The sequence below is a fragment of the Dothidotthia symphoricarpi genome (genome assembly GCF_010015815.1).
Source record: "Dothidotthia symphoricarpi CBS 119687 unplaced genomic scaffold P153scaffold_1, whole genome shotgun sequence".
Classification (NCBI taxonomy): Eukaryota; Fungi; Ascomycota; class Dothideomycetes; order Pleosporales; family Dothidotthiaceae; genus Dothidotthia; species Dothidotthia symphoricarpi.
In genome coordinates, this window is record NW_022985008.1 from 1,516,851 (window position 1) to 1,541,088 (window position 24,238).

Consider the following 24,238-nt stretch of genomic DNA (forward strand, 5'->3'; position numbering starts at 1 on the left):
GTTATGTTAACAAAGCATCACGCGTCAGAAACGCGAGACTATTGGACGCGGGATCAGTAGATAAACTATGTAGCTATTGCCGGAACTCCTCCCATTTCCCGCTCCATTATACTTGCCTTAAAACGTTTGACAAAGTAGCCATTGAACTCCATCATTTATCATGACTGAAATCAAATCATTCAACCCCGAGATCCCGAAGGAGGAAGTCGATCGTCTGTTCCGCAAGCTGGCAGATACTCGTTTACCGAAAGAACCAATTGTACCTGATGCAGGTGAAGACTATGGTGGGACAACCTCTTCGCGCTTATAGAAACACGACGCTGATCCATCGCAGGTCCCTCGCTAGAATGGACCAATAAGCTCTACAACCACTGGCTGCACAAGTACTCCTGGGCTGATGCACAGGCGCAAATATCCGAGTGGAAGCACTACACTACCTCAATCGAAGGCCTGAACGTCCACTTCATCCATGAGAAAGCGCGTGTGCGTCAGAACGAAGCAATTCCACTACTCCTCATCCACGGCTGGCCTGGCACATTCTTCGAGTCTGATCCTCCCACCCTATTCTCAAATCTGCGCTGACGAGTCCAAGATTCCAAAACGTAATGCATCCTCTGCTCTCGCCCTCTGATCCAAAATCTCCCGTCTTCGATCTGATCGTTCCCTCCCTCCCGGGCTTCTGCTGGTCTCAAAGTGGCCCTCGTGGCTGGAAGCTCCAAGACACAGCGCGCATCTACGACACGCTCATGAAAAGACTGGGCTACACATCCTACGCCACACAAGCAGGTGACTGGGGGCATTGGGTGGTAAGAGAACTCGGCTCCGGCCGCTACAACGCATGCAAAGCCGTACACACAAACATGTGTCCCGGCGCTCCTCCTCCCGACTACAAGATGAACGAGAAGGAACAAGCATCCATGGACCGCGCGCAGTGGTTCATGGGTGAGAAACTGAATGAGGGACATATGAGCTATGCCATCTCCATGCGCACACGTCCGCAGACGATTGGAATAGCGTTCAACGACAACCCCGTAGGCATAATGATGTTTGTTGGCGAGAAGTACAATGAGCTTGCTGACCCGCATCTCGGGACTGCGACACTGGAGAATGAGCAGTTTGTAAACGATATTTGCACTACGCTCTCACTGTATTTTTTTACGCCGCCGAGTATCATGACGAGCATGCTGTGCTACTACAACAATGTGCGGCATGAGGAGTATACCGAGTTCGACGCGAAAGAGGAAAACCTGATACGAGTACCACTGGGAGTTACCACGTTTCCGTTCGATGCGTTCCCAGCCCCAAAGGCTGGTGTTGAAACCACGACGACAAATTTAAAGTTCTTCAAAGGTGAGTGACTGGAGTTGATAAACGAAGTGGTGGGATTGTGCTGACATGTTGGCAGAGAGGGAGTCTGGTGGGCACTTTGCATGTATGGAGCGTCCTAATGAGATGGTTGAGGATATGCGCGAGTTCTTCGGAAAGTATTACGAAGCGTAGAGATCGGAGCATTGGATGTTCGATCTGGACAAGGCGAGTTTGATCGGATATAGATGTGTATAAGTAATGATGGATTTATAGGGAATGAAATCGTTAGTAGTATGCAATACTTCATCTGAGATGGATACTTTTTCAGATCGTGTCACGTCGTCTTCATTACTACCAGAAACATCATTTGCTCACCGCTTCCAAGGATGAAGGCATGCGTTCTGCGCGTGACGGAACCCGCACCACTTCATGACATGTTTTTCCACGTTGGGCCATCTGGTGGTAGCGCTTTCGTCCTCGGCATCCAGTCACTGATCCCAAGGCCCCAGTTCCACGGCCGGGTCTCTCCACCAAAGTACCTCATCGATATGAAAATCAGCTCGGATGTATATGGACTGTATAGCAAGGTATAGGAGAAGGATCAGAAGCCGCCACGGAGGGCAAGTACCAGATGGAGCGTAGCGCCACCTTCGAGCTGGTACTCTGCTGCTGTCTTGTCATCTGCCCTGTTGAGTAGTGTCAGCATGCCGATTTCCATACAGATGTAGAAAGTGGCTGCAAGACGTACATCTGCTTGCCTCCATAGATCAAACGCTGCTGTGCTGGTGGGATGCCTTCCTTCTCCTCGACGCGCTCCTTTATCCTGGAGACCTGTTTTGTATCAGCCTGTTCTTGCCAAAACCCTGCTCGTGTGTTCGAAGATGCGGGAGGCGGTGTCGGGTGGAAATCGTACCTTGTAGTCCGCTTCGATGTCGAGCTCGATCTCCTTTCCGGTGAGAGTTCGTACTCTGCCATCCATGTCAGCCTGACGCCTTGCTATACCCTGCCATCGTTTCTAGACATACTTGATCTGCATCTTGGCTGCTGCTTTGCTACTTCAGCGACTGCGATGTATTACTGGTTGTAGCTTCGTCGGGATTTAGTTTAGATGTAGACGCGCTGGAGCTGCTTTTGAGGGCGCAAGGGAGTTTGCGTGAGGATAACGGGGAGAGTCGTGTTTGGGGTTGTTGTTTGCGACGAGGTGAGTGAGCGGTCGGCGGCTGTCAGGCACTCGCCATCGTAGTGGGGCACTTAAAGCAGGCAGGCGCGACACGAGGCGGGGCAATCGTGGCTTGTGGCTTGTGTGTCTGTGGCTTATGTTTGTGTGGCGCACTTCTGTCCGGCGAAGTCAAGAAGAAAAGCAAATGCATATACTAAGTTCTAGTGCAACTCCACCTAACACCATGCTTCCAATGGACCCGGTATAGCTTCTCTCCTTCTGCATATTTGGTCTAAAAATTCACGTTGACGACAAATACTTGTTCGATTAGTGGTTCAAATCAAAGCACATGGCTGGTCGAAATAACTCGCAATCGAAAGCAACAGAGAATCAAGTTCGAGTTCAGCAAGGTTTCGTGATAATTCAAAGTACTTGAAGGGCTTACGTTTCTAGAGGACTCCTGTAATCTTACCTGACCACACAATCAGTGACGCTTTGTAGTATACAAGAAGTATCGAATATGTTGTAATTTCCATCATAGACGCACAACAAACTCGTGTGAAAGCACGGATGATGGATGGCGTAGTCAAACTGATAAGTCATAAGTTCTATTAGAGATAATCATTCCAACCTAACCCTTGTATCTTGCCGTATTAGCTACAGCTGTGGATCGGTGTGACTCCATCAATAAACTCAAAGAGTCACGTCAACCCCGTAAAATGAGTGAAAGGATTCAATCAAATACCTCACCTAGTAATCTCCCGTCACCGCTCAGTCAACCTCCTCGAATCCTCGACGTCACAAACGCACGTTCAGGAATGCCACCAAGCCCTTTCCAACATGTAGCCTCAACTGCACCTAGACCTTTTAACGGTCACACAAATCTTTCATCACTTTTCGCCCCCACCAAAACGCCACACTGCATCCACAAGCCAATCACTCAGAATCCCAATGTCCCTACGCGCCCAAACCCACAGGCCCGGTATTCCCTTCTACTATGCCTCGAAAGCTGAAACACATCATCACACAGAGCACACGTGGCAAACGTTTGACTTGGAAAAACAAGACATCATGCGCTGGCAGGGTGATAGGCAAGCTTGCTTGCTACTTGCATTTCCTTCTACATCCGGACTGTAGTGTACATAAGCGGGGCCGCGGTCACCCCATACAAGCCCGTTCCTTCCGCATTGGTCCCTGAATCCGAAACCCATCCCTAGAAATACAATGCCGAAGAAAGAAGATGACGACGAAAACGCCAGATAGCCGCCTCTTGGACGATGCCCACCTAGATGTGGGTGCTGGGGTATATAGTGAACATTCTGTAGCCAAATGGAAGCCCGTGAGATTTCGTAGAACGAGGTAACATAACAAAGGAAAGAAAAGGCCGGTTCGACGACCGAGCTGTGTCAATACAAAGCCAGTGTCCTGCATGCGAATTGTGATGCAATGGAAACACAATGACGATGGAGGTATGCCAGGTACCAAGAAAGAAGATGAAGAAGTGCCTGACTCCAGACTCCAGTATGCAACCAGTATGTATAAGCCTTCGCGGTAACCAAAAAGTAAAAAGGAAGTCAACTCCAAATGCCAAATAAGACCAAAGACCAGCCAGTCTCGAACTGGAAGAAGGGACAATGAGTGAACCCAGCCGGCCCCCAGTACCGGTGACGCGTGGTACAACACACAAGACGAAGATACGATGTCTATCGCAATAACTTGAGTGGGCACAGTTTTGTTCGGTATAAACTGTGCTGATTGCAGCTTGGCAGTAGAGCTTTAATTTGATAACGTGAATCCAAGGCTGGTCGAGGCCGATGTTCCGAAAAGCCCCGGTAACTCGAACGTGTAGCACCAACACATGTATTCGAACACGATCAAATACGCCGCGTGTCCCAATACCCTGGTCATCCAGATTCGGTGTGAGAACAGATGCTGTGCTACGGCTGCTCGTCAACGGAAACAGCTCTTTCAGCCAGCCGGAGAGTGGGGAGGCGAGGAATAGTCCGCCTTACACAGCCTGGTAAGAGCTGTCTGTGCCTGTTATCTGATCAACGCGGCCATCGTAAAATCATACGCGTATTGTCTTGCCAATGCAAGCGGGCCAAAGCACGATGCGCGGGGATGCTGATGGCGTAAGAACAGCGATGGACAGTTCCAGCCGTGGATCGGAACCGTTCCGGAAGAAGCCAACCTCCAGGGTCTGTCTCGGATAGCGAGCCTGATAGAATTGGGCAATACGCAATCAAGATGCGGGAATTGCAACAACGTTGCCGTTGCAATTTTATGAGATGAGAAGGCGTTGGATCTTTGGTGGGGTTGTGGGGACCGTGCGCGGAGTTCGAGATGAGGGTCTTCCGGGTTGTGGAGCGGGCTCATTTCGCTTGCAAAACCTAACTTGCGGAGATGTTGTTCTGCGAGAGACCGACAACAACTTGGCGTCCGTTGAGAATCTTGTGTCTTGTGAGGACAGGGCTGCCCTGTTCGCATTCGCTTTCGAGTGATCCGTAATTTGCTTGTCCAAATCGCATAACAAGAACAAGGCCCGATATGGCTATCATGTTGACATCAAGCTTCCGATCTAGTGGTCGCCAGGTTCCCGCTTGGGAGATGACATATACCCCCATGGGTGATGAGGCCCAGGCTTTCGCGTTTCAGTCTGACTTGGAGCAGAAGATGACGCATGCGTTGGTGGACCTTGCAATCGACCATCATTTCGAAGTGGTGGCGTTGCGTACACCTGGTCCAGGTGCGGTGGATGCTTGCCTTCTGATCCTCTTGCTGGCTCATGAACATCCATCTGTCGTGTTGCTGACCCAGATACCGTACCGCGACGATTCACAGCACCGCCAGAGCCTTCTGGTCCTCGTGCAGAAACATCTGAATGGGCTCGGTGGTGTCCTCCTCGTCCTGGTGTTGAAGTCGATGAAGTCGATACATACGAGAACGATGGCGATGTGTGGGATTGGAGCGTCGATGTAGGGGGCGGTGGAGCTGGGTGCGGGCCTTGGGCCTTCCGCTTCTTGGGGGAGCTGGTGTATTCTAGGTCAGACGCGTGAGATGTCGCACGTTGACGGGATAGATATGAATTCGGAGCTTTATATTTACCTGAAGGCGTTGCTGGCGGAACGCCACTTGAGCTCTTTTCCTGCTGTGACGCTGGAGGGACCCAATGGTGAAAGTAGATAGAAGGCGAAGAATGCTCTTGCTGTGCCGACTGTGACTGCTGTTGTAGATTTGAAGGTCCCGCTGGAGGCGGCTCGATGTTCATTTCGTTGGTCGTCAACCTAGGCAACTGGGACTGCGGAGGACGTGGAGCAGAAGTAGGAGGACCGCCAAAGCCAGAAAACTGAGCTCCTCGTGTCCTTGGAGACATCGGTCCACCACCATACGTAGTAGGTGGAGCGTGTTGCGATTGCGGCTGCCCGAGTAACACAGAAGTAGGGGGAAGAATCGACTGTGGCGTTTCAGGTTGTCCTCCGTATGTTGTTGAGTGCGGCTGGCTAATCACTCTGGCCTCTCTTCTCATATTCGGAGAGAGCTGAGCTTGAGCTTGGTGTTGTTGAGCAGCTTGCACCTGAGCGGTGTATTGTTGAATCTGTTCAGCGCTAATGCTCGACAGAGTCCCTCCTCCAATTCCGGCGAATATGATGGGAACAAGATGAGGTGGAATCCCGCCCTGCATAGATTCACGGAGCAAGAGCAGCTCGATTTTGCGCTGCTCCAACTTTAGGTTTTCCTGTCTTGTTTTCTCTTCCTCTTGCTTCCTCTTTTCCTCTTCGGTCTTCGCTGCGAGCCAGTTCTTCATCCCATCCTCAGAGCCTTGCCATTGAGATGGAGCGGGAGGTAACGCGCCTAGTGAATGTGAAATTTGAGAAGGACCCCGTCCTGGATCTGGTAGCGTCATTGCCGAAGGTGGAGGGAGACCCCGATGAGGTGTACCCATGGTGTGCTGAAAGCTAGCTGATTGAGATGATGGTGGCCCGCTGCTGAACTTTGGCGACTGTCTAGCGGTCGTAGATGTTGAGAAAGTTGAAGAGTAGTCATGGGGCTTGAATTCAAAATTCAAGTTGGCTGGGTTGGAGAGTGTGAGCAACATGGAGGGTCAAAAGGAATGACACTGGAGAGACTCTAGAGAAGCATCGACATTGAAACGAGCGGATGAGGAGGGGCGTCAAATCTCAAGACTCCAGAACGAAATGGAAGAGGATACATACTTATTCAAGAAGGACGTTCCGAGAGCAATGTCCACCAAAGACCCAGAGCTTGACAGGCCGTTGCCTTACGGGCTAGGGTTGGTGCGCGCAAGCCACAAGAGCTTGACGTGATTTGCGAACAAAACAGGGCGTGGAAAAGAAAACTGGACAGTAGCAGGCAAAACCCTCCGGGGCGGAGATCAAGGCCAAGTAAAGGCTCGCGTGGCCGCGTGGACGATCAGGCCCAGATTGTGAGAAAGGGCAAGAGAAAGCGGGCACAGGATAGGAATGGATTGTACAGGAAGAGAACAGAGTCGGCTAGAGTTAGATCAGCCAACGAGGATGATGGTTGCGAATCCTTGACTAGGTAGAGCGGCACGCCGCACGACAAGGTCAGCCGGGTATGTGGCGTTAAGCGGGCGGCAGTGGAGAGAAGTGTCAACCTACATATGCATAAACTGCTGTCAGCAAGTAAAAGTTGGGCAAATGTCCGCGGTTCGTATTCTCCACTATTTGACGTGCCTGAAGATAACTAGCTGCCCTAACCCATAATTGTGGTTCACTTCCTTTTTTGAGCCTCGCAACTAGGAAAATACAGGCACTACACCGCAAGGGCATGATGATGTTGTCGTTGTGGATGCTTCAAGCCCAGTCTAAGCGGATGTCTTTGCAACCATCTCTCACTTGCATGCAAGGATTTCTTCATCTACATTGTCAGCGAACACGGTATCGTCCACCACCGCATCGCTAACATGTACAAGTTGAAGACATGGTACCGGCTCCATGTTGACGCATCCAAAAACGTATTCTAGCAGAGAGTACGTATTGCTTTGTCCAAACCTTGAAGCCGTTTTTGGACTCGGAATGTCATTACCGGAATGACCAGTTCGGCATGGCTTGCATCGCTCTTGAAATCTCAAGAGCAGAGCCTAGAAGCTCAAGCCGTCCACTAGCGATAAACGTCCGGGAGGAAGCGAGCTTGACCAGGTGCGAGATGAACGCTCATGTTGCACGGGCGCTGGCATGGTTCTTTCTGAATTTGACGTTACATGAGGTAGCCCTGAAAGGAAATGAAGGGTCGCCACCACCCAGTTTTAAGCCGTGTAAGAACCCAGAACGGTGCGTAGGGCGAGATGAGGTATGCGTCCCAGTGTATCAACACGAAACTGTGGAATTGGTGGAAATGCGTAGGACACTTTCCCGCTACCTAGTGTGATGCCGAACAGGGAACCAAGATGCCGTCATGGCATCTTTAGAGGCCGGCGCTACTTGACGGAGAAGACATTATGGTGGATTGGGGCAAAAACACCTTGCCGAACGCTGAAACCTGTCAGCCTTGGAGAGCCCCTCCAGATCTGCCATAGCGCAACGACCTCACAACCAATGGATAAGAACTACGAACACCAGAGCATGTGCCGAGCTACGTTGCATTACCTTTAAGAACATGCAGAACGGCAAGGTTGACGAGCCCTACATTTCATATTTTGCATGTGCCAAAATCTGGCGTCTACTGGTATCTGTTGCCGGACGCAATATGCGCGCATCAGACAAGTTGCGAAAGAGACGCGTTGCATATCTACCCGAGCACCTGGTACGTTTATGGGGCTGCGGCTGGATTCCGTATCTGAATTGGGATGGACGTGTCTGAAATTCGAGGCGCAGGTCTCGTGCACAAGGTAAAACACCCTTGGGCTGGGGCTTCGGTGGTCAATCTTGTGGTATCGGCCAATCAAAGCAACTCGCGAAGAGATGAATGCGTACGATAGATTGTGGCAAAACATGCAGTGTGTTGGAGCTGAGAAATTCCATACCAAAGAAGATGGTACACTACAATACCACATCCAGTTTGGTTGAAAGTGCAGTCTCACCTGGATCTGTGAGACAGGCAAAAACGTGGTCATGCAGGATGGGTGTAGATCCGCTCAAACCCGATCTGGACTTCTTCTCCTCGTGTCCAGCTGGGTGGGAATCACGATATCTCTCGCAACTGGGCCCAATCAGTTTTCTCTCCATGTGGAGTAAGAAGGCGTTATTTACTACCCAATGCCAAGCACTTGCAATGTGGTGAACGACGTGGCTTGTAGCAAAGAGGAGGAACGTGGAAGTAGCCCTGTAGCCTCAATCAAAACGGCACAAGATCGGTATCTACATCGGCGGAGAAAGAGTGTTCAGATGGTGTGAATGGTGAGCAAGGGGAACCGAAGTAGGTGTGGCGTCGATACTTACTGTGTAATCGCAAGATTCCGGGGTAGACGCCACTTCAGCCGCGAGTGCAACAATGCAGGGAAACGAACAACCCTCCGGCAACACTACACACCTCGCAACCCGACCCCATCTTCATCTGGCGTTGCATTGTGAAAACTCTGAACTCTCCAGTCCTGAATTCAGAAACGCGTCCGATCCGCTGCGTGGCGTCCTCCAGGCCAGGACTGTCCTATCCACACCACCCTGCACCTGCATTGCCGATCAATCGCCTCATTCAGGCTGCAAATCAGCGTTGACCTGCTGGCATGGATAGATCGGTGTCGATAGCCGAATGAGTCTCAACAGGTTGGAAGAGGCGAAGTAAAGGCACAGTCTGGATCCTTAAGCTGCTCAAAAAGTGCATGGTTGCCGAACGACCGTGCTTTGAATGGCAAGATCAACGCGCAAGTCTGGGGCGATTGCTGACCGGCCCCGATTCAAGAGCAAGAAAGCAATGTCGACGCGAGCGTCTCGGATCCGTTGTTGTTGGGGCTGCAGACTCTGACGAAATTTCGCCACCGTCGGTTGCCTATTCGGGACGCACCGTAATCTATCTTAGCCGTCATGAACATGTCACTTTCAGACCATAGTCGCCGATCATTTCTTGAAAAAATATCTAGGTTCAAGACTTGAGACAACGACATGTCATCTTGAATTACCAGTGTCACTCGGTCACTAATATCACCAACATCCTGTGCCCAATTACCTCAGCATCTGGCAATGATAAGTTACGTAACAACTTTGTAAGTGTTTAGCAGCTACCATAGGTACAAGATGGCTTCTCGTGATTCCTGAGGACGTTTGTAGGCCAATGACTCGGTTGTACTATGACGATGTAAGAGGTGTAAGTTAAGACAACATGACACGAATTATCATTGATCAAATGGTAATAGAACTGAAAAACTGCGCGAACGCTTACATTATTCTTAAATTTGCCTTTCACACCTCCAGAATCCTGTCATCATGATACGCCATGCTCAATCAAACCAAGTCCCTGCCCTCAAATCATCAACCCAGCTCTCCCAAGAACCATAGACGCCTACCTACCCATCATTCCCCACGACAAATTCAATCACTATAACACACGCCAACAAGTACCAGCACGAGCATAAGTATCCTATTTCCATCTCCCCAATGTGAGATCTATTATCATTTTAGGGTTATAGCGTATTCATGCTCTACTCAGAAGCAGATCGACGCAACACAGTAATAGTCTAGAAAGATAACTCGTAATATAAGCTGATACCCAGCCCCTTTACATACAGTGAATAGCAGTAAGAGTACACAGCGGTGAACACTATATATAGCATACATGCACCCACCACACCTCCCCTACAAAACTTTATAAAAGTCAACAACCCCTACACGCGAAGCATCACGCCAACACAATCCAACTTCGCAGATATTTAGGTGTCTGATATGTTTGCGAGAAACACCTCTTAAGAAATGGAAATCCATACGCCTATTCATTTGCTGGTACAAATAGTAATGGAGAAGACAAACATAAATTGCAAATACTCGAGCAGGAGAATAATTTCAAATGTTCTGGAATAAACATCCTAACCATCATCCAGACCAGGAGTTGAACAACCCTTGAGAGGCGCAGTGAACGGTTCGCTATCATATATTGCCCATACATACATACATACATACATACATACATACATACATACATACATACATACATACATACATACATACATACATACATACATACATACATACAACGAAAGCCAAGTCAGACAACATATAGAATCTCTGCGTTAAATGCGCATTAAATATTACCTACTACTTCTACTTCCTCTACCTGCAATACGAATATATGCGGATACCTATGTCAACACCCACAGCTAGGTACATACATAACATGATAATCATCCCCTCGAACTAATCCGAGACAAGAACAAAAACAGGAAAGAAAAACGAGGTATCTCCAAAAACAAGTGCCTAATAACCCACCTTACCTGCCGAGGTTTTGCGCCTGCAATCCACACACCCTACTTATGCCGGTCATGCTCGGTATTGCGACAAAAAAAGAAAAGACGAGAGAAGGATATTCACCGACTATGCAGATGCCGTGACATGTAAAAAAAAAGAGAGCGCAGGCTTTTGCGCGAAGAAACTGTTTTAGAACCGGTGAGCAAAACACGTCTATCGCCGTCGTTCGATTGGTGACGACACCGAGAAAAAGGTAGTATGTTGGGCCTCGGAGTATCATATCAGGGTACAAGCCCGAGAACCCAAAAAAGCAGCTATTGTGGATCTGCAGTGTCGGAGACAGGCGCCAGCCCACGCTACCCGCACGCGCGTCGCATCGCGATTGCCATGGCGGACCCAGCGATGTGCAAGCCCGTTAGCTGCATTGCATCCCGCCGGAGCGATACCGAGGGGGCGGAGGGAACGAGCGGAGATGCAGCCTGACTCAAGCATTGGCCCGTTTCTTGCGCATCCTATATTCGGCCTTTGCCACGCGCATGAGGAGTTCTTCGTCCTTGATAGGGATCCAAGACGTTAGGACCTTCATGGCGTTTTCAAAGTCCGAATCGAGCAGGATCTCCCTCGTAGCGTCGATTAGTGCGGCAGATGTGGCATGCAGCACGTCTAGGTCGCCGCTGAATTTGGACGTCGGGGAGCTCGAATAGGAACTGTCGCCCAACAGCATGAATACGTCCCAGACGCGCAGCTGGGCTGGGAACGGTAGCGAATAGTTGAACAGAGTGAGATACCACCGTGTTCCCCATGCGGTCGAGTGGATGTCCAGCTCCTCCTAGACACTTAGTTAGCGAGAGTCCATGCAGCCGCAACGAATGGACTAAGTTTGCCAAGCCCCCCAATTCAACATATCTTGAGAAAGAAGCGGTACGCTAGACCAAGACGGAGCAGATGCGCTTACCAGTTTTTGAGCAATGTCACCTCCACGTAACCAGTTTTGCTCAAAGTCTTCCAAGGCGTCTGTCAGGCCCGAAAAGCCTGACTCGTAAAGTCGCTCAAGGCCCCGAAGCATCCACAAGCGGACCAACATAACGAAAGCTCTGTCCTCTTCGTAGTAACAGAGCAGAGTTGCAGCGAGCGCGGCCATGCCCTGTACGTAACCTGTCTCGGGCAGATACAGGGACATGGCGTGGAGTACGCGGAATAGCAATCGTTGTCTGTGGATCGTCAGTCTCATCCAGAGTGAGCGCAATTACCAAAACTCACCCTCCACGATACCGCCTCCTAAACATGATATGTCGATTGATGGTCCTAGGCACATCCACATCAATCTGCACATCTTCTGCTGAGCTCTCCGCTTGTAGTTCGTAGAAGCTCGCAATCAGCTCCTCTTCGCTGGGGCTGTTTGGGTCGTTTTTGGCGCTTGCAGCGAGGAAGGAGTACCATGCAGTCGACCTCCAGCGATCCGGTATCCCTTTCCAAGTGCGGGAAACCACTTTCGGATCTTTGACGTCGAACTCAAAGAGCATGCCGCCTATTGGGGCGTCCAGTTTGACCACCTTGGCCATGTTGCGCCACTTCTCGTCCCGCTCAATCTCTTTTGTCCTCATTGCCCGCGCTGCCCTGCCTCCCTCTCGCTGTTCTGCAACCTCTGCCAAGCCAGGTGGTAACTTGAGCATGTCGCTCGCCTCGTCCAGCATCCGTCGCTCTCTGTTGTGTGGCAGCTTGTTGGCCGCGTGTCGCAGTGAGGTTTGTGTGGCATGTGTACCTGAGGTCTGGTTGGAGAAGATGGATCGTGAGGGTCTGGCAGACTTCCATGATGCCCGCCGCCTAGAGGATTCTGTTCGGGGGTCCAATGATCGAATGGATCGCGCTCTTGATACGCTGCGTCCGATGTGTCGCCGCCGTGGTTCCTGTGCTACGAGCTGTAGCGACGTCGTCACGCGCTGGAGACGCGGCTCGTCAGGCCCATCCAGCCCCTCGCCATTGGCCGTGTCTTTAGATCTTACTTTCTTGGGGACGATGAAGCCATAGCGATCGACCTCGTTGCCTTGCAGATCGGTCCAGTCCTCCAGCCCCCCAGCTCTTTCTGCGTCTGTTTTCACAATGACACTCCCACGCCGCGAGCTCACAAACGACTTTGCGTCCTCGCGGTTGCCGTCCACTGCCAAGGACGATGTGTTGGCCGGTGTGTTGAGCGTGCTGCAGTTGTCGAAGCCGCTGGTGTTGCCGCTGCTCGCCTCCTCGTCTGGCGCGTCCCAGTCGACAGCGCTCTCATTGCCGTGCTTGTACATGGTGCGCACCTTGCGCGACAGCATCATCTCGTCGGTAGAGAGCACGCGCCCACTGGTAGACCTCCCGCGGACGCTGTAATGCAAGGGCACGCGTGGCGTGAGATGTGACGGGGCGGGTGGCGTCAGCTCCTGCTGGTCGGGGTCCTGGTCCTTGGGTTGCGCCTGCCCGACCGAGCGCGGCGGGGTGCTCGGCTCGGGTGCGCTCGCGAGGCCGTAGCCCATGTGTTTGCTGCGCCTGTTCGCCTTCTTGCCGCCCAACAGCATGCTGCCCCGCTTCGTGAAGGAGACCTGCGAGGTCGAGGTGAGGTCGTCGAGGCTGCCGGTGGGGATGATGGTGTCGAGGCCGGTGAAGGCAGCGCCATGGCCCAGGTCGAGTGAAGCATGTGACGAGCGGGTGGGCGCGGGCGAGAGGTCGTCGTCGTGGACAACTATGGCCGGCAGGCTGGGCGTCTTGTGCAGGCTGTGGGGCGACGGCGGCTCGTTGGCGGTGCACAGCGACGACGTCAGGGCCGAGTCCCGGCGCGTGTCGTCGTCGGACAGCAGCGTCCCCCTCAGGGCAGAGCGCTTGGGACCCGGCGACGTCCTGGGCCGGCGAGCACTAGTGAGCCATGCGCGCGGTGCGGGGCTGCTGGACGAGGGTGCGGCTGCAGGTGCAGGCGCAGGTACGGCGCCCGAAGGAGCCTCAGCACAATCTCTCATGGCTGGCGGTCATCAAACGTCGTCGTCGGCGGCGGGCGGCGTCGGCAATAAGCCAGGCGAAATGAGAGGGCGCGAGGCGGGCGGCACGGGGCGAGGGCGGGCAATGCAGTCTGTCGTGTGTTTGAGCGACGGGGCAGCGTCAATGGCAAACGGCAGCGCGACTGAATGAGACGGGACGATCCTTACACCATGGTCGCGGCCGGGGGATAGGGGTCGACCCTCTCTATACGGATCTAGGGTTGCGTCCTACAGAGTAGCGGGCGGCCTTTTGCGTCGGAGATTGTCGCCTGCTCGCTGCCCTGGACTGCGCCTGCCATAGCGACACCTCGACACAGCATTGCCTCAGCATTCGCCCTGCCACCCGACGCGTTGTTGTCGAGATGACGCTTGGCAAGCCATGCGAACACGATCCCGAACATCGTCCTGAACATCATCCTGAACATCCGTCCCTATGTGAAACCCCCGGCCGGCAGCCCACCTCCAAGCACCCGCTTGCCACTTTCGGCCCCCGCATTTGCAATAACCGTCGACGTCCCGGATGAACTCAATTATATTATGATGCAGCTTCCTCTCCATTGATCGTCTCATACGATGAACACGCTCCCATTGCAACAGCCTGAGCAAGAGCAGGAACCAACGTGGCCTCATTTCATCGCTATCTGCCTCGTGCCTGCCACACCTTGCACCTCTACCATTCAGGAAGGTGCCCCCCTGCGCAACCCTCCTCCCTTGCAGCCTGTGCGACGACACAGCCCTGCACCGCCCACCTAGCGCGCTATTCTGAGCAGCTTGCGCAGAACGCGTACAACCTCCAACATGCACCCACACATGACCAGATCGCTTGTTCTGCGCATGAGTCGAGGAGCGATGTGGGGGTGGAAGGAGCTGGTATCATCTAACAGACCAAGATAACGAAGGCTCTCATATCACCTTCGCCAGATGAATGCAGAATTATCAATACCTCTAGGCTGCTAACACGTTAAAGCAGCTGTGCTCTCATGCCAGAGCAAGCGCTTCCTACACAATCCTTCCCGGTGACATTCACTGATTTCCGCAAAAGCGCTCGTGCACATGCATCCGACGCCTGAACATCCAAAACCCAAACCACACCACATCCCAAACAGCCAAAACCATCACAACCCAAACCCCCCAAACCCAAACGAACTATCCCCTTGAAACCCCCCATCGAAGATCCCAATCCCAGCCGTCACCAGACTGTCAAACTGGCCCCAACTCGTCAGATCCGCCATGATATCATTCGACGGCATGTAGTTTGGGTTGAAAACAGTGCTCTCAGGTGTAGGTGGCACATTGCCCCCATAGAACGGTGCGTTCATCGCCGGACTCGCATCGCTCTGCGGCGTCTCCATGGGCGCACGCAATTCACCCACATCGCTGTGCTTGTGCTGCGCAGCCGCCGTCCCAGAAACAGGCATAGCGGCCGTCTTGACAACCCCGCTCCCCGTCTGGCGTACGGCCTCGAGTCGCAGCTCTTCCAGCACGAGACAGTAGCGTCTGGCTAAACAGTCGGATTCGCTCACGCTCTCCAATTGCCGCTGGCACTTGACGCCGGCGTCAAAGTACCCCTCGCATTTCCCCGGCGTGACAATGTGCTGCTGGATGCGGTAAATGTACAGCACGACGACGGCGCAGAAGGCGTAGTACTGCGTGAACCAGAAGGCGCGGAATAAATTACTGCCGGTGAAGACGTCGTCGACGACTTTGACAATGCTCATTGCTGCTTCGAGACAGGCTGCGATATTCCCGCTCGTGTCGAACTCTGGATTGAGATCTGGGTTGATGCTTGGATGGCAGGGTATGTGTGTCAGCGAGGCGAAGTTCGAGAGCAGAAACGGCCGGTGGATAAGCAACATCGCGTGGTAGTAGGCGAGGTTCAGCACGGAGCGTTGGCGCTGGTAGATGGGGATCAGCAGGTGCGAGTCAATGGTGTTGGTATCGTTGAGGAAGCGGGAGAGAGCATGGCGCCAGGACTGGAGGTCTGTCGTGTATTTCTGCGAGAGGGAGATGCGCTGCGGGAGGTTGGGGGGTCGGATCGAGTACAAGTCCCGGAGTACGAGGGAGACTATACGTGTGAGTCTGTAGGCGTGTTAGATAAGCGTGTGATAGAACGGGAGGGGAGAGAAGAGTACTTGATATGTTCTACCGGGGCCATCATGACGGAGTGGGATTTCGAAGGAGTAGGATTCATATACGTCGGATGGAGGTCGTTATCGTTTACAATAGTCGGAAGTTCCTAACACCTGTTAGCACAAATGACACCCAAAGTCTGAAGAAAACAAGCCCTTACCTGATCGATATCCTCGTCTCTGAACGTCCTCGGTCGGCCAAGAGCAGCGGAGAGATACTTGTCCAACGAATACGCACACCAAAACAGCCGTCTCCGACTCTCCACCTCCACATAATCAATCGTGCCCGAAGGATCACACCTCCTCCCTCTATTCAATCCCAGTGCAAACGCCAAATGCGCCGTCGTCCCAAACAAACTCCAACAATGATTCACCCGCGACCGCGTAAGCAGATACACACACTGCAGTAGCCGGGCCTGCACGCTCGCCAACCTCACCGCACCGCGTTCCTTGGACAACTGGTGCTCTGCAGCAAAAAAGTACCTAGCACTGCTCATTTATCAGCCACCCATCCTCCCATTCAGATAAACTCATAGCATAGAAATAAAAACGGAAACACAATCACACACCTATCATCCAACACCGTACTCCCGGGCGGCATATACGCCTGCGCCTGCGCAAAAACAATCAGCAGCAGCGCCGTCTTGGCCGGCGCATCCTCCCTACTGCGCATATCGCCCTGCGTCTCATAGAACTCCTCGACCAGCTTCTCAATCGTAGGGCGGTGCAAGAACCGATGCGTGGGCGCCGCAAAGTCAAAGTACCGTTCCACGAGGCGCTGCGCGTCTGCTTTGGGCGGGAGCACGAAAAACGTCGTGTCGAATTCTGGCAGGGGCGCGTCGCCGAAGGTGAAGATGGAGGACGTCTGAGATAGGGAGGACGTACTGTCTTGGTGCAGTCGTCGTTGGATGCGAAGGAGGAAGGAGACTGCGGAAGAAGTGCCGACATAGTGGCCTTGTTGGTCTGTTTGGCCTTGGGCTGGTTCAGGAGAGTAGTGGGGAGGATCTGGGGCGGTGCTGGACGTGTGTGTGTCGAAGGCGTGTTGGGTTTGGGCAGGCGAGGCGGCGATTCTCTGGTAATGCATTGTTGGTCCCATGGCTTCGTAGGGGTTCCTCTTTGGCACTGCAGTTTGCTCGGAGATCCGCGGTTGTGGGCTTGAGTTCATTGCAGTTTCGTCGACTAGAACTGAGGGTAGCCTGCCTCGAGTGTATGATGCCGTGAACTCGCATGGGAGTCCAGCGCGTTGGCATAACGCGCAGGGACATCGACCGGTGCATCTTGTCTTCTTTCTGTCTCGATGTCAGTGAACGCTTGGAGCACGTGGGCATTGATTTCCGTGTTGAAAAAAGACTGCAGTGCTCGGCTGTAGTATAAGTTGTCCGCCACCTGCCGATATCTCTTCGAAAACTCCAGACTGACCAGACAAGCCTTACAAGCAACTTTTGCGAACGAACGCGTAGAATCATACCCTGTTAAGAAACACAAAGCAGAGCGTGGCTTATACTCCAGAATAGGCACCACAAACGCATCATTCCACAACTCATCACAAGCCAGCACAAAACTCACTTCTTACATCGATCACACGCCCTGCTGACTCTCGACCTCTCCTTGTCTTCTCTCCTTCTCTTAGCCGGCGGCGATGTTTGCTCGCTAGCATCTACATCTGCATCTGGTGTCGTAAGCACGATTGGAGTTTCCACCACACTACCATCCTGGTTGGCGGACGCCCACTCCGGCGAGGGTTTGCCCTCCGCCTCTGAGGGAAGGTGATGCGAACCGGGATCGTCCATCAATCGAACGGATATCGCAGCACAGATAATAGCAGTTGCTGGAGTTGCGGAGTCAAAGTTCGGCAAGGCGAACGGAAAAGCGGCGGATATGCACATTCATTGATTGGCTAGCGAAAAGTGGAACTCTCGTATCTATCATTGGTCACTTAGCTCATTACCACAGAATGATGCTTCTTAACAAATATTCCCGCCTTTCCTCTGTATTCCCATTTGAACACTACAGCTACCCAACTCAAGTTGGTTTTGAACTCCAGACCCCGATATAGACGGCTTTACAAATAGATACAAATAACGCGTCGCTCGTGAAAACTCTACAACATAGGCTTGATCTCAGCTGCCTCCTTGAATGGAGCGCCCGTCTTGGATCGTACTTCGTCAACTGTGACGCCGTCCGCGAGCTCAATAAGTGTCAAGCCTTCTGTGAAATCGACGTCGAAAACGCACTGTTACGCGAGTTAGTTGCAGTCTCAAGATTACGAATTTGAGGTGAATACTTACAAGGTCTGTGATGATTCTGCTGACGCAAGCCTTGCCGGTCAATGGGAACTCGCACTGCTTGAGAATCTTGGGTGTGCCCTTCTTATCCGTGTGCTCCATGGTGACAACGACCTTTGTCAGTGCTGGGTTCGACACCAAGTCCATGGCGCCACCAAAGCCCTTCACCTTTCCTGGCAACATCCAGTTTGCCAAATCTCCTCGTGCGGATACCTGCATGGCACCCAAGATAGTAAGGTTGATCCTTCCAGCACGGATCATGCCAAACGACTCCTCAGAGCCAAAGCAGGACGCACCCGGCAGTAATGTGACAGTCTCTTTGCCCGCGTTGATGAGATCAGGATCCTCCAGACCCTTCTGTGGGTATGGCCCAAGACCCAAAATGCCGTTCTCAGACTGGAGTTGGACCTCGACTGATGAGTCGACAAATGAAGGTGCCAACATAGGCATTCCGATTCCGAGGTTCGCGTACATGCCGTTCTTGAACTCCTTCGCAGCTCGGCGCACAATGCGCTCGCGTTTGCTCGCTGTGTCTCCCTTGCCGAGCGCGCTGACCGCGTCCTTGGGGTCTTTGGCGTTAACAACCTTCTCGATACCCTTGGGCGTTGTCGACTGGACGACACGGTCGACGTAGATACCCGGAACGTGGACAGCGTTAGGTGGGATCTCCCCAGGCTCGACGATGTTCTCGGCCTCGACGATTGTGACCTTTGCGTTGCGTGCCATGGCACCGTTGAAGTTCTGTGCGGCGAAACGGAACTGGATGTTTCCTAGACGGTCGGCCTTGTAGGCCTTGATGAAAGCGTAGTCGCCCTTGATCGATTCTTCCATGATGTAGCTCTTTCCTGCAAAGACCTTGACGTCGCGGGGTGTGGAGTACTGAGCTACTGAGCCGTCCTTGTTGTGTCGAATTGCAAGCTCGCCGGTCTGGACGACTGTGCCCATTGCAGCGGGTGTGTAAAAAGCGGGAATGCCAGCACCGCCGGCACGACACCTTTCAGCCAATGTGCCTTGTGGTGTGAGTTCCAACTCGAGCTCTCCAGAGAGGTACATCTGCTCGAGCAGCTTGTTCTCTCCCACGTACGACGCGACCATCTTCTTGATCTGCTTGCTCGCGAGAAGTAGTCCGAGACCTCCTCCGACGATACCGGCATTGTTTGATACAGCTGTTATACCTGTGATGGATGGCTTGGCTTTGACTTGGTTGATGAGGGTGTCTGGCACACCGGACAGACCAAACCCACCGACCAGAAGCGTGCTGTCAGACTTCATGTCTTCGATAGCGGCCTCTGCGGAGGAGAAAACCTTGTTGATCTCATTGCGGCGCAGGGATGAGCTGAAGCTGCGCGCGACGTTCAAGTATATCTGACACGATCAATTGGTGTTCTTGGTTAAGTGGAAGGTGCACACGTACCTTTGTGCTGCTCCGCGAGAAGGTGCGCGCAGTGCGGAATGTGAGGGCCATTGACGGCATTTTGATAGCAAGAGCAGAAAGCTACAATGTCGTCTACGTGATTCCTGAACTAGAGAGATATGGACACACAATTAAACAAGAAGCTGAGTGAGAAGAAAAAGTGCGGAGAGGATGACGCGACATAATAACTTTCAAAATGGCTCGCATCGGCTACCAAGCACGGCACCATGGAACGAGACCGAGCGCGGAATGTGGAGTGGTGGGGTCAACTTCGAGGTCTCGGCGCGGAGAAGCTGTTCACGTGCCTTGGCCGCGGGACGGCTGGGCTGCTGAGTGGACGGAAATGTTGCGCTTATACAAATCGCGGATTCGTTATCCATCAAGGTTCGGAACCTCACAATCATCAAGCAACGCGCACGAAAAACCCATCAACTCTTATCCGTCCCAGCCAACAGGCAACTCCGTCTCGAGTACGTCAACGGATATGGCATTGTACGACAAAGACACCACTCTTTTACGTGTTTTGCACTTAGCTACAACCCCGCAATCTTAATCAAGTTCTCGCCTGGGCTGATGTAGATATTTTCTGTTATTTGCTGTCATCGCAAGTAATCGGCAAAGCCAATCGACTCAACACAATCCCCTTAACATCCATCCGCCAGCATCTCCTCGAGTAGTGTAATTCTCCTCTGGCAGCGTTCGCATTCGAATACTCGCTCCCGATCCAATCCCTGACAATGCTTACACGTAATCCATTGCATATATCGCCCTGACTCTACTAAGAACGCAATGCGTAGATTTTTTGGAAGCCTGTATTTAAGTCCCGCAAGCTGTAGTCTTGATTCAAGGAGCTTGGCCAACACCCTGATCATAGTCTCACGCACACCCGCTAGATCGAGATCAATAATGGCATTCGTCATGGCCTCAAGGCGTTCCAGAGAGTGTGATTCCCCACGCAAAACGGTCAGAATAGCCCTGTGGTGCGTGACGAGCTGAGTGAGCGAACTTGGAAAAGATGGAAGATAGAGGTAGACGTTTGTCATTGGGTTCCGTATGCAGAAGTTTTCGACTTCGTAGACGCTCTTATGTGCTAGTGCGGCTACCACTCGCTGCCTCAAGAAGATGCATTCGGGAAGGCTGAGATCGTTGATGTGAGAAAGGTCTGCACAAATGTTGATTCTGGCGACAGGATAACGACGAAGGATGCTCAAGATCGGCAAGAACGCGGTAAAAGTCGTGAAGCCGCGGAACGTAAAAGTGTTGTTGAGATGAAACACGAGGCCACGAGTGTCGTAGTATAGTTTGCGACAGACGAACTTCAGCGGATTGGCGTGGATCATGGTAAGGCTTTCGGGCCCTCCGTTTCTGACCTTTGGTGTTGCCCGCCCAAGCTCTGGAAACCCTTTACTGGCAAGACCGTCCTCGTAGGTAAGCGCGAACCCGTAAATCATGTTGCGAATCTCACTAGGTAGGGCGAGGAGACGGGAGTGCTGCATCGGCGTAGGATCCGCAGGCAGGATAGGCCAAAGTTCTTTCATGTGCAGATCCGTTCTATGAGAAGACATTACCGTAGTAAGAGAGCGACACGGAGTTGAAGGGGGTCGTTATAGGACTTTGAGTGATGAAATATACAAGATAATCGGCGGGTTCTTGATATTTCTGCTTCTTCTTCGACTTTGTTTTTTCTTAAAAAGAGACGGAGCCACGAGAGGGAAAATCTATAGTTCGAGGTCCCGGAAGTAAAAGTATATTCCTTGACATTTACACGAAAACTACAACCGTTTGCTGTTTGTTGTTTGCTGTCTACTATATCGCTCTTGCGATCCGCTGACGAGAGCTCAGAGTGTAACAGTACAGAGTACGACTTAGCTTTCTCGACATCGCCTACCAGAATCCTGATTTTGGGTTTCCAGCTAGTAGTAGTAGTCACAATACAGCTAGTGAGATCCGTCGACTAGAGATAGCGGCTTGTATAACTATCTTAAGACACACCAACGGAGGGGTGTCAATTCGGGGTCGGATTTGACATCGTCAGATTTATCACAATTATCAGAATTGATCTTCGTCACTTTTGTAATAGCTATGAACACTAAAATCAGCAGCACAAGTGACGTTGATCGCGCCTATATAGTAAGCATCCAAACGGTCTGGAATAGGAATACATCTTTGCTCAGACGTCGTACGCAGTGCAAATATAAAATTTAGCAATTTGACAATTGTGATGTCGCAACAGGATCGCAATGGCTCTGACCAGCACATCACTGAGATTACGAGCGAGTCAGTCTCACTCATGGTTCTCATCCACTGGTTACATTCTACTGATGAGTAGACTGAAGTAGCCAAATATGAGAGAAGTGCCGAAGTATAGATCACCGTGCCATCGCATTCACCCAATCTTGGTCGTACATGTGTGGCCGAGGCGGAGCGGAGCTCAATCGTCAATCGTGCGTGGATGCGACTGGTCATGTCCACACGGCGTTCCAATGTATTTTGACCCATGCGAACTGGCAGAGATGCGTTGTGTTAATATCTAGTCTACCTGTCTGTGCACTTGACGTGTCGGCTCCATCAAGATCAGGTCCGAGGTACGATCCTAGTGGTTTCTTGGCGCTACCAATGAAGAGACAGAACATGAAGCCATCCCAAGATCTGAATCGACATGTGAATGATAACGTGCCTGCGTTGCATCCGTGTTGTATTTGTCCTCCGAGCGGCGGATCGAACGAATAATTTGACGACAGGTTTCAAATTAGAAGCAATATCTGCAAACTTACAACACGTTCTTGATCGTCATATACTAGGTATCAAAGATTGATGCCTGAATAGGAAAGGCTTGAGAGCATCAGTACCAAAATGGTTCATCTGACGAATTGGCCTCACCATCTCCACCCGATCCACCCTATGAGCAATATGTTTCATCGAAATGTGGTAAGGTAAGTTGGTTTCATGATCCTCATGTAACCTGACGGCGTGAGTTTTACGTGTTATGAAGTGCCGAAATAGACGAGTCATTTGGTACGTTTGTGAGGATCATGGCAATGTGTCAAGATTAGTAGCTTTCTTACGGTCAACAGGACACACCCGAGGTGAGTATTGCAGCAACTGGCCCCCCTAAACACTTGCGGATATAGCGGCCCCTAATACGCCTAAAATTGGGGATAGTCTGGGTCTCATGCTGTACTACAGCTCATTCCGGGGTCATTGTGATCATGCATGTTCCTGAAAAAAAAGGGAGCTCTCTATCCAATCAAGGATTTCTGCTGCCGAATCAGGCAGCGCAGCTGTGCTTTGGGACGCACCTATTGGCGTGTGACGAGCTGCAGGTGAGCGGCCGTTCTTGCAGCCAAACGTGGGAAGCCAAATGTCAGTGTCCTTGTCTTGATAAAATTCGGGACAGACTTGCGGCCGGAGGCTGGCAGCGATTTACAAGCGTCAGAACGCAACAATGATGGATTGGCACATTGGCACCGGGAGTGCCTGACAGCAGTGACGGGAGAGTCATTTTGCAGTGCAGGTTGATGAGGAGGTGTGGTGCAGTAGCTTCAAAGCACGCCCCGCGGCGGACTTGGACATCGCAGCGAATGGAAGAGCTTAGGGTGTTCTTTTACGAGCTGCTTCTTGTTCTCGGCATGGCGGTGCAGCAGCCAAAGTGGAGCATTGCAGGGAGCGAAGCCAAACAGCATCTAGGATTTGGAGAGCCGTTGCGCGTCTGCGCCAGAGGCTCGCATTTGTTGGCAGCGGAAGAGTGGGTGGGAAAAGCGGTCGTGGCAAGTGTTCGTGCAGGATGCGTCTGCAGGGGAGAAAAAGGATGGCACGGGCCAAATCGTCCAAATCGAGCAGCAAAACATCGCGTGCGCGACGCGTCAAATCGCATTTACCTTGGGAATCGCAACAGCTGGCAGCATGAGGCCGAATGCCGCGCCGATGTCTGCAGTCGAGTCAAGTGTTCTGTTGCGTGGCTGGGAAAAAAAACCGCGTGGGGACGAAAGATGCTGGTCTTCGGTTGCAGCGCCAGCTCCTTGGAGGTTTCGCGTGTCCATCGTCGATCCGTTTTGTCCTAGCGCAAGCACTATCCGCGTAGCTTAGCCAGCCGATATCCTGGTGGTCTTCACCGCATCACCGCATCACCGCACCACACCTCCACGACTTCACGACTTTACGATCTTGTCGACCCGAGCGCGCGCGTCGCACTCCAGTGCGCCGACGGACGACTTACGACAACGATTTTTCGACGACTGTTTCACGCGTTATCACGACTTTCTCCTTCGACGCCCCTTGCGCCTGCCTTTTGTTGTTTGTGGAGAACTACCTAACGGCTCTCGCGCCGCATTCACAACTCCACAGATCGCCAGACCTTGTCCGCGGCGCGTCTTGCACCCCTCGCGCGCATCTAGGAGACTCTGTCTGACCTCGCTCGCTGTCCCTGGATTTTCTGTCGCGCATTTGTTCATCGCGCGACTTGCTGTTCGCGACTGACTGCTACGCGCCGTCGTCTGCACGGGTTATCCACGACTTTTTGTGACTTACGATTTCATTGCGACCGCTTCTACACCTATTACACGT

At 52.2% G+C, this 24,238-nt stretch overlaps 11 protein-coding genes across 11 annotated transcripts; 2 read left to right on the plus strand and 9 right to left on the minus strand.

The window, feature by feature from the left end:
- Nucleotides 1–111: 111 nt before the first annotated feature.
- On the plus strand, nt 112–1,577 carry P153DRAFT_427511 (alpha/beta-hydrolase). The gene is made up of 4 exons (XM_033672671.1): nt 112–284; nt 335–545; nt 593–1,350; nt 1,406–1,577. Exons 1-4 carry the CDS (start codon nt 161–163, stop codon nt 1,498–1,500), a joined length of 1,188 nt encoding a protein of 395 aa, XP_033529293.1. The 5' UTR covers nt 112–160; the 3' UTR covers nt 1,501–1,577.
- Nucleotides 1,578–1,678: 101 nt separating this feature from the next.
- On the minus strand, nt 1,679–2,479 carry P153DRAFT_305811 (neural precursor cell expressed). The gene is made up of 4 exons (XM_033664615.1): nt 2,334–2,479; nt 2,222–2,276; nt 2,057–2,139; nt 1,679–1,994 (listed from the first exon to the last, which is right to left on the minus strand). Exons 1-4 carry the CDS (start codon nt 2,342–2,344, stop codon nt 1,910–1,912), a joined length of 234 nt encoding a protein of 77 aa, XP_033529294.1. The 5' UTR covers nt 2,345–2,479; the 3' UTR covers nt 1,679–1,909.
- Nucleotides 2,480–3,552: 1,073 nt separating this feature from the next.
- Nucleotides 3,553–4,089, minus strand: P153DRAFT_12354 (uncharacterized protein). The gene has a single exon (XM_033661997.1). It carries the CDS (start codon nt 3,896–3,898, stop codon nt 3,626–3,628), a length of 273 nt encoding a protein of 90 aa, XP_033529295.1. The 5' UTR covers nt 3,899–4,089; the 3' UTR covers nt 3,553–3,625.
- A 917-nt stretch (nt 4,090–5,006) lies between these two features.
- On the minus strand, nt 5,007–6,725 carry P153DRAFT_12367 (uncharacterized protein). Its single transcript, XM_033661998.1, has 3 exons — nt 6,682–6,725; nt 5,573–6,538; nt 5,007–5,506 (listed from the first exon to the last, which is right to left on the minus strand). The coding sequence occupies exons 2-3, from the start codon at nt 6,408–6,410 to the stop codon at nt 5,046–5,048; spliced, it is 1,299 nt and encodes a 432-aa protein (XP_033529296.1). The 5' UTR covers nt 6,411–6,538; nt 6,682–6,725; the 3' UTR covers nt 5,007–5,045.
- Nucleotides 6,726–10,773: 4,048 nt separating this feature from the next.
- P153DRAFT_12433 (uncharacterized protein) lies at nt 10,774–11,224 on the minus strand. The gene has a single exon (XM_033662000.1). The coding sequence runs from the start codon at nt 11,120–11,122 to the stop codon at nt 10,865–10,867; it is 258 nt and encodes an 85-aa protein (XP_033529297.1). The 5' UTR covers nt 11,123–11,224; the 3' UTR covers nt 10,774–10,864.
- Nucleotides 11,225–11,326: 102 nt separating this feature from the next.
- On the minus strand, nt 11,327–13,829 carry P153DRAFT_279223 (RabGAP/TBC; the record flags this gene model as incomplete). The annotated part of the gene is made up of 3 exons (XM_033663005.1): nt 11,327–11,671; nt 11,798–12,053; nt 12,103–13,829. 3 exons carry the CDS (start codon nt 13,827–13,829, stop codon nt 11,327–11,329), a joined length of 2,328 nt encoding a protein of 775 aa, XP_033529298.1.
- A 1,133-nt stretch (nt 13,830–14,962) lies between these two features.
- Nucleotides 14,963–17,060, minus strand: P153DRAFT_278815 (uncharacterized protein; the record flags this gene model as incomplete). The annotated part of the gene is made up of 4 exons (XM_033662976.1): nt 14,963–15,926; nt 15,980–16,083; nt 16,138–16,465; nt 16,546–17,060. The coding sequence occupies 4 exons, from the start codon at nt 17,058–17,060 to the stop codon at nt 14,963–14,965; spliced, it is 1,911 nt and encodes a 636-aa protein (XP_033529299.1).
- Nucleotides 17,061–17,868: 808 nt separating this feature from the next.
- P153DRAFT_305826 (3-oxoacid CoA-transferase) lies at nt 17,869–19,921 on the minus strand. The gene is made up of 3 exons (XM_033664616.1): nt 19,676–19,921; nt 18,265–19,626; nt 17,869–18,209 (listed from the first exon to the last, which is right to left on the minus strand). Exons 1-3 carry the CDS (start codon nt 19,733–19,735, stop codon nt 18,078–18,080), a joined length of 1,554 nt encoding a protein of 517 aa, XP_033529300.1. The 5' UTR covers nt 19,736–19,921; the 3' UTR covers nt 17,869–18,077.
- A 398-nt stretch (nt 19,922–20,319) lies between these two features.
- On the minus strand, nt 20,320–21,240 carry P153DRAFT_392217 (uncharacterized protein; the record flags this gene model as incomplete). The annotated part of the gene is made up of 1 exon (XM_033671131.1): nt 20,320–21,240. The coding sequence occupies one exon, from the start codon at nt 21,238–21,240 to the stop codon at nt 20,320–20,322; it is 921 nt and encodes a 306-aa protein (XP_033529301.1).
- A 431-nt stretch (nt 21,241–21,671) lies between these two features.
- Nucleotides 21,672–22,320, minus strand: P153DRAFT_12504 (uncharacterized protein). The gene has a single exon (XM_033662005.1). The coding sequence runs from the start codon at nt 22,172–22,174 to the stop codon at nt 21,725–21,727; it is 450 nt and encodes a 149-aa protein (XP_033529302.1). The 5' UTR covers nt 22,175–22,320; the 3' UTR covers nt 21,672–21,724.
- Nucleotides 22,321–22,940: 620 nt separating this feature from the next.
- Nucleotides 22,941–23,831, plus strand: P153DRAFT_12506 (uncharacterized protein). Its single transcript, XM_033662006.1, has one exon. The coding sequence runs from the start codon at nt 23,194–23,196 to the stop codon at nt 23,734–23,736; it is 543 nt and encodes a 180-aa protein (XP_033529303.1). The 5' UTR covers nt 22,941–23,193; the 3' UTR covers nt 23,737–23,831.
- Nucleotides 23,832–24,238: the final 407 nt, after the last annotated feature.

What these genes read in the sequence shown, in the direction of transcription:
- P153DRAFT_12354 (XM_033661997.1), bottom strand. Translation starts at nt 3,898, where the DNA reads ATGCAGGACACTGGCTTTGTATTGACACAGCTCGGTCGTCGAACCGGC.
- P153DRAFT_12504 (XM_033662005.1), bottom strand. Translation starts at nt 22,174, where the DNA reads ATGGGTCAAAATACATTGGAACGCCGTGTGGACATGACCAGTCGCATC.
- P153DRAFT_12367 (XM_033661998.1), bottom strand. Translation starts at nt 6,410, where the DNA reads ATGGGTACACCTCATCGGGGTCTCCCTCCACCTTCGGCAATGACGCTA. An exon ending in TCCGCCAGCAACGCCTTCAG is followed by an intron (nt 5,507 to 5,572) that starts GTAAATATAAAG and finishes CGTCTGACCTAG; the next exon opens with AATACACCAGCTCCCCCAAG.
- P153DRAFT_12506 (XM_033662006.1), top strand. Translation starts at nt 23,194, where the DNA reads ATGAGGAGGTGTGGTGCAGTAGCTTCAAAGCACGCCCCGCGGCGGACT.
- P153DRAFT_427511 (XM_033672671.1), top strand. Translation starts at nt 161, where the DNA reads ATGACTGAAATCAAATCATTCAACCCCGAGATCCCGAAGGAGGAAGTC. An exon ending in TGGCCTGGCACATTCTTCGA is followed by an intron (nt 546 to 592) that starts GTCTGATCCTCC and finishes GACGAGTCCAAG; the next exon opens with ATTCCAAAACGTAATGCATC. An exon ending in AAATTTAAAGTTCTTCAAAG is followed by an intron (nt 1,351 to 1,405) that starts GTGAGTGACTGG and finishes ACATGTTGGCAG; the next exon opens with AGAGGGAGTCTGGTGGGCAC.
- P153DRAFT_305811 (XM_033664615.1), bottom strand. An exon ending in ACATCGAAGCGGACTACAAG is followed by an intron (nt 2,140 to 2,221) that starts GTACGATTTCCA and finishes GATACAAAACAG; the next exon opens with GTCTCCAGGATAAAGGAGCG. An exon ending in ATCTATGGAGGCAAGCAGAT is followed by an intron (nt 1,995 to 2,056) that starts GTACGTCTTGCA and finishes ACTACTCAACAG; the next exon opens with GGCAGATGACAAGACAGCAG.
- P153DRAFT_305826 (XM_033664616.1), bottom strand. Translation starts at nt 19,735, where the DNA reads ATGCCGTCAATGGCCCTCACATTCCGCACTGCGCGCACCTTCTCGCGG. An exon ending in TCTCGCGGAGCAGCACAAAG is followed by an intron (nt 19,627 to 19,675) that starts GTACGTGTGCAC and finishes TGATCGTGTCAG; the next exon opens with ATATACTTGAACGTCGCGCG. An exon ending in GCAGAATCATCACAGACCTT is followed by an intron (nt 18,210 to 18,264) that starts GTAAGTATTCAC and finishes CTCGCGTAACAG; the next exon opens with TGCGTTTTCGACGTCGATTT.
- P153DRAFT_12433 (XM_033662000.1), bottom strand. Translation starts at nt 11,122, where the DNA reads ATGATACTCCGAGGCCCAACATACTACCTTTTTCTCGGTGTCGTCACC.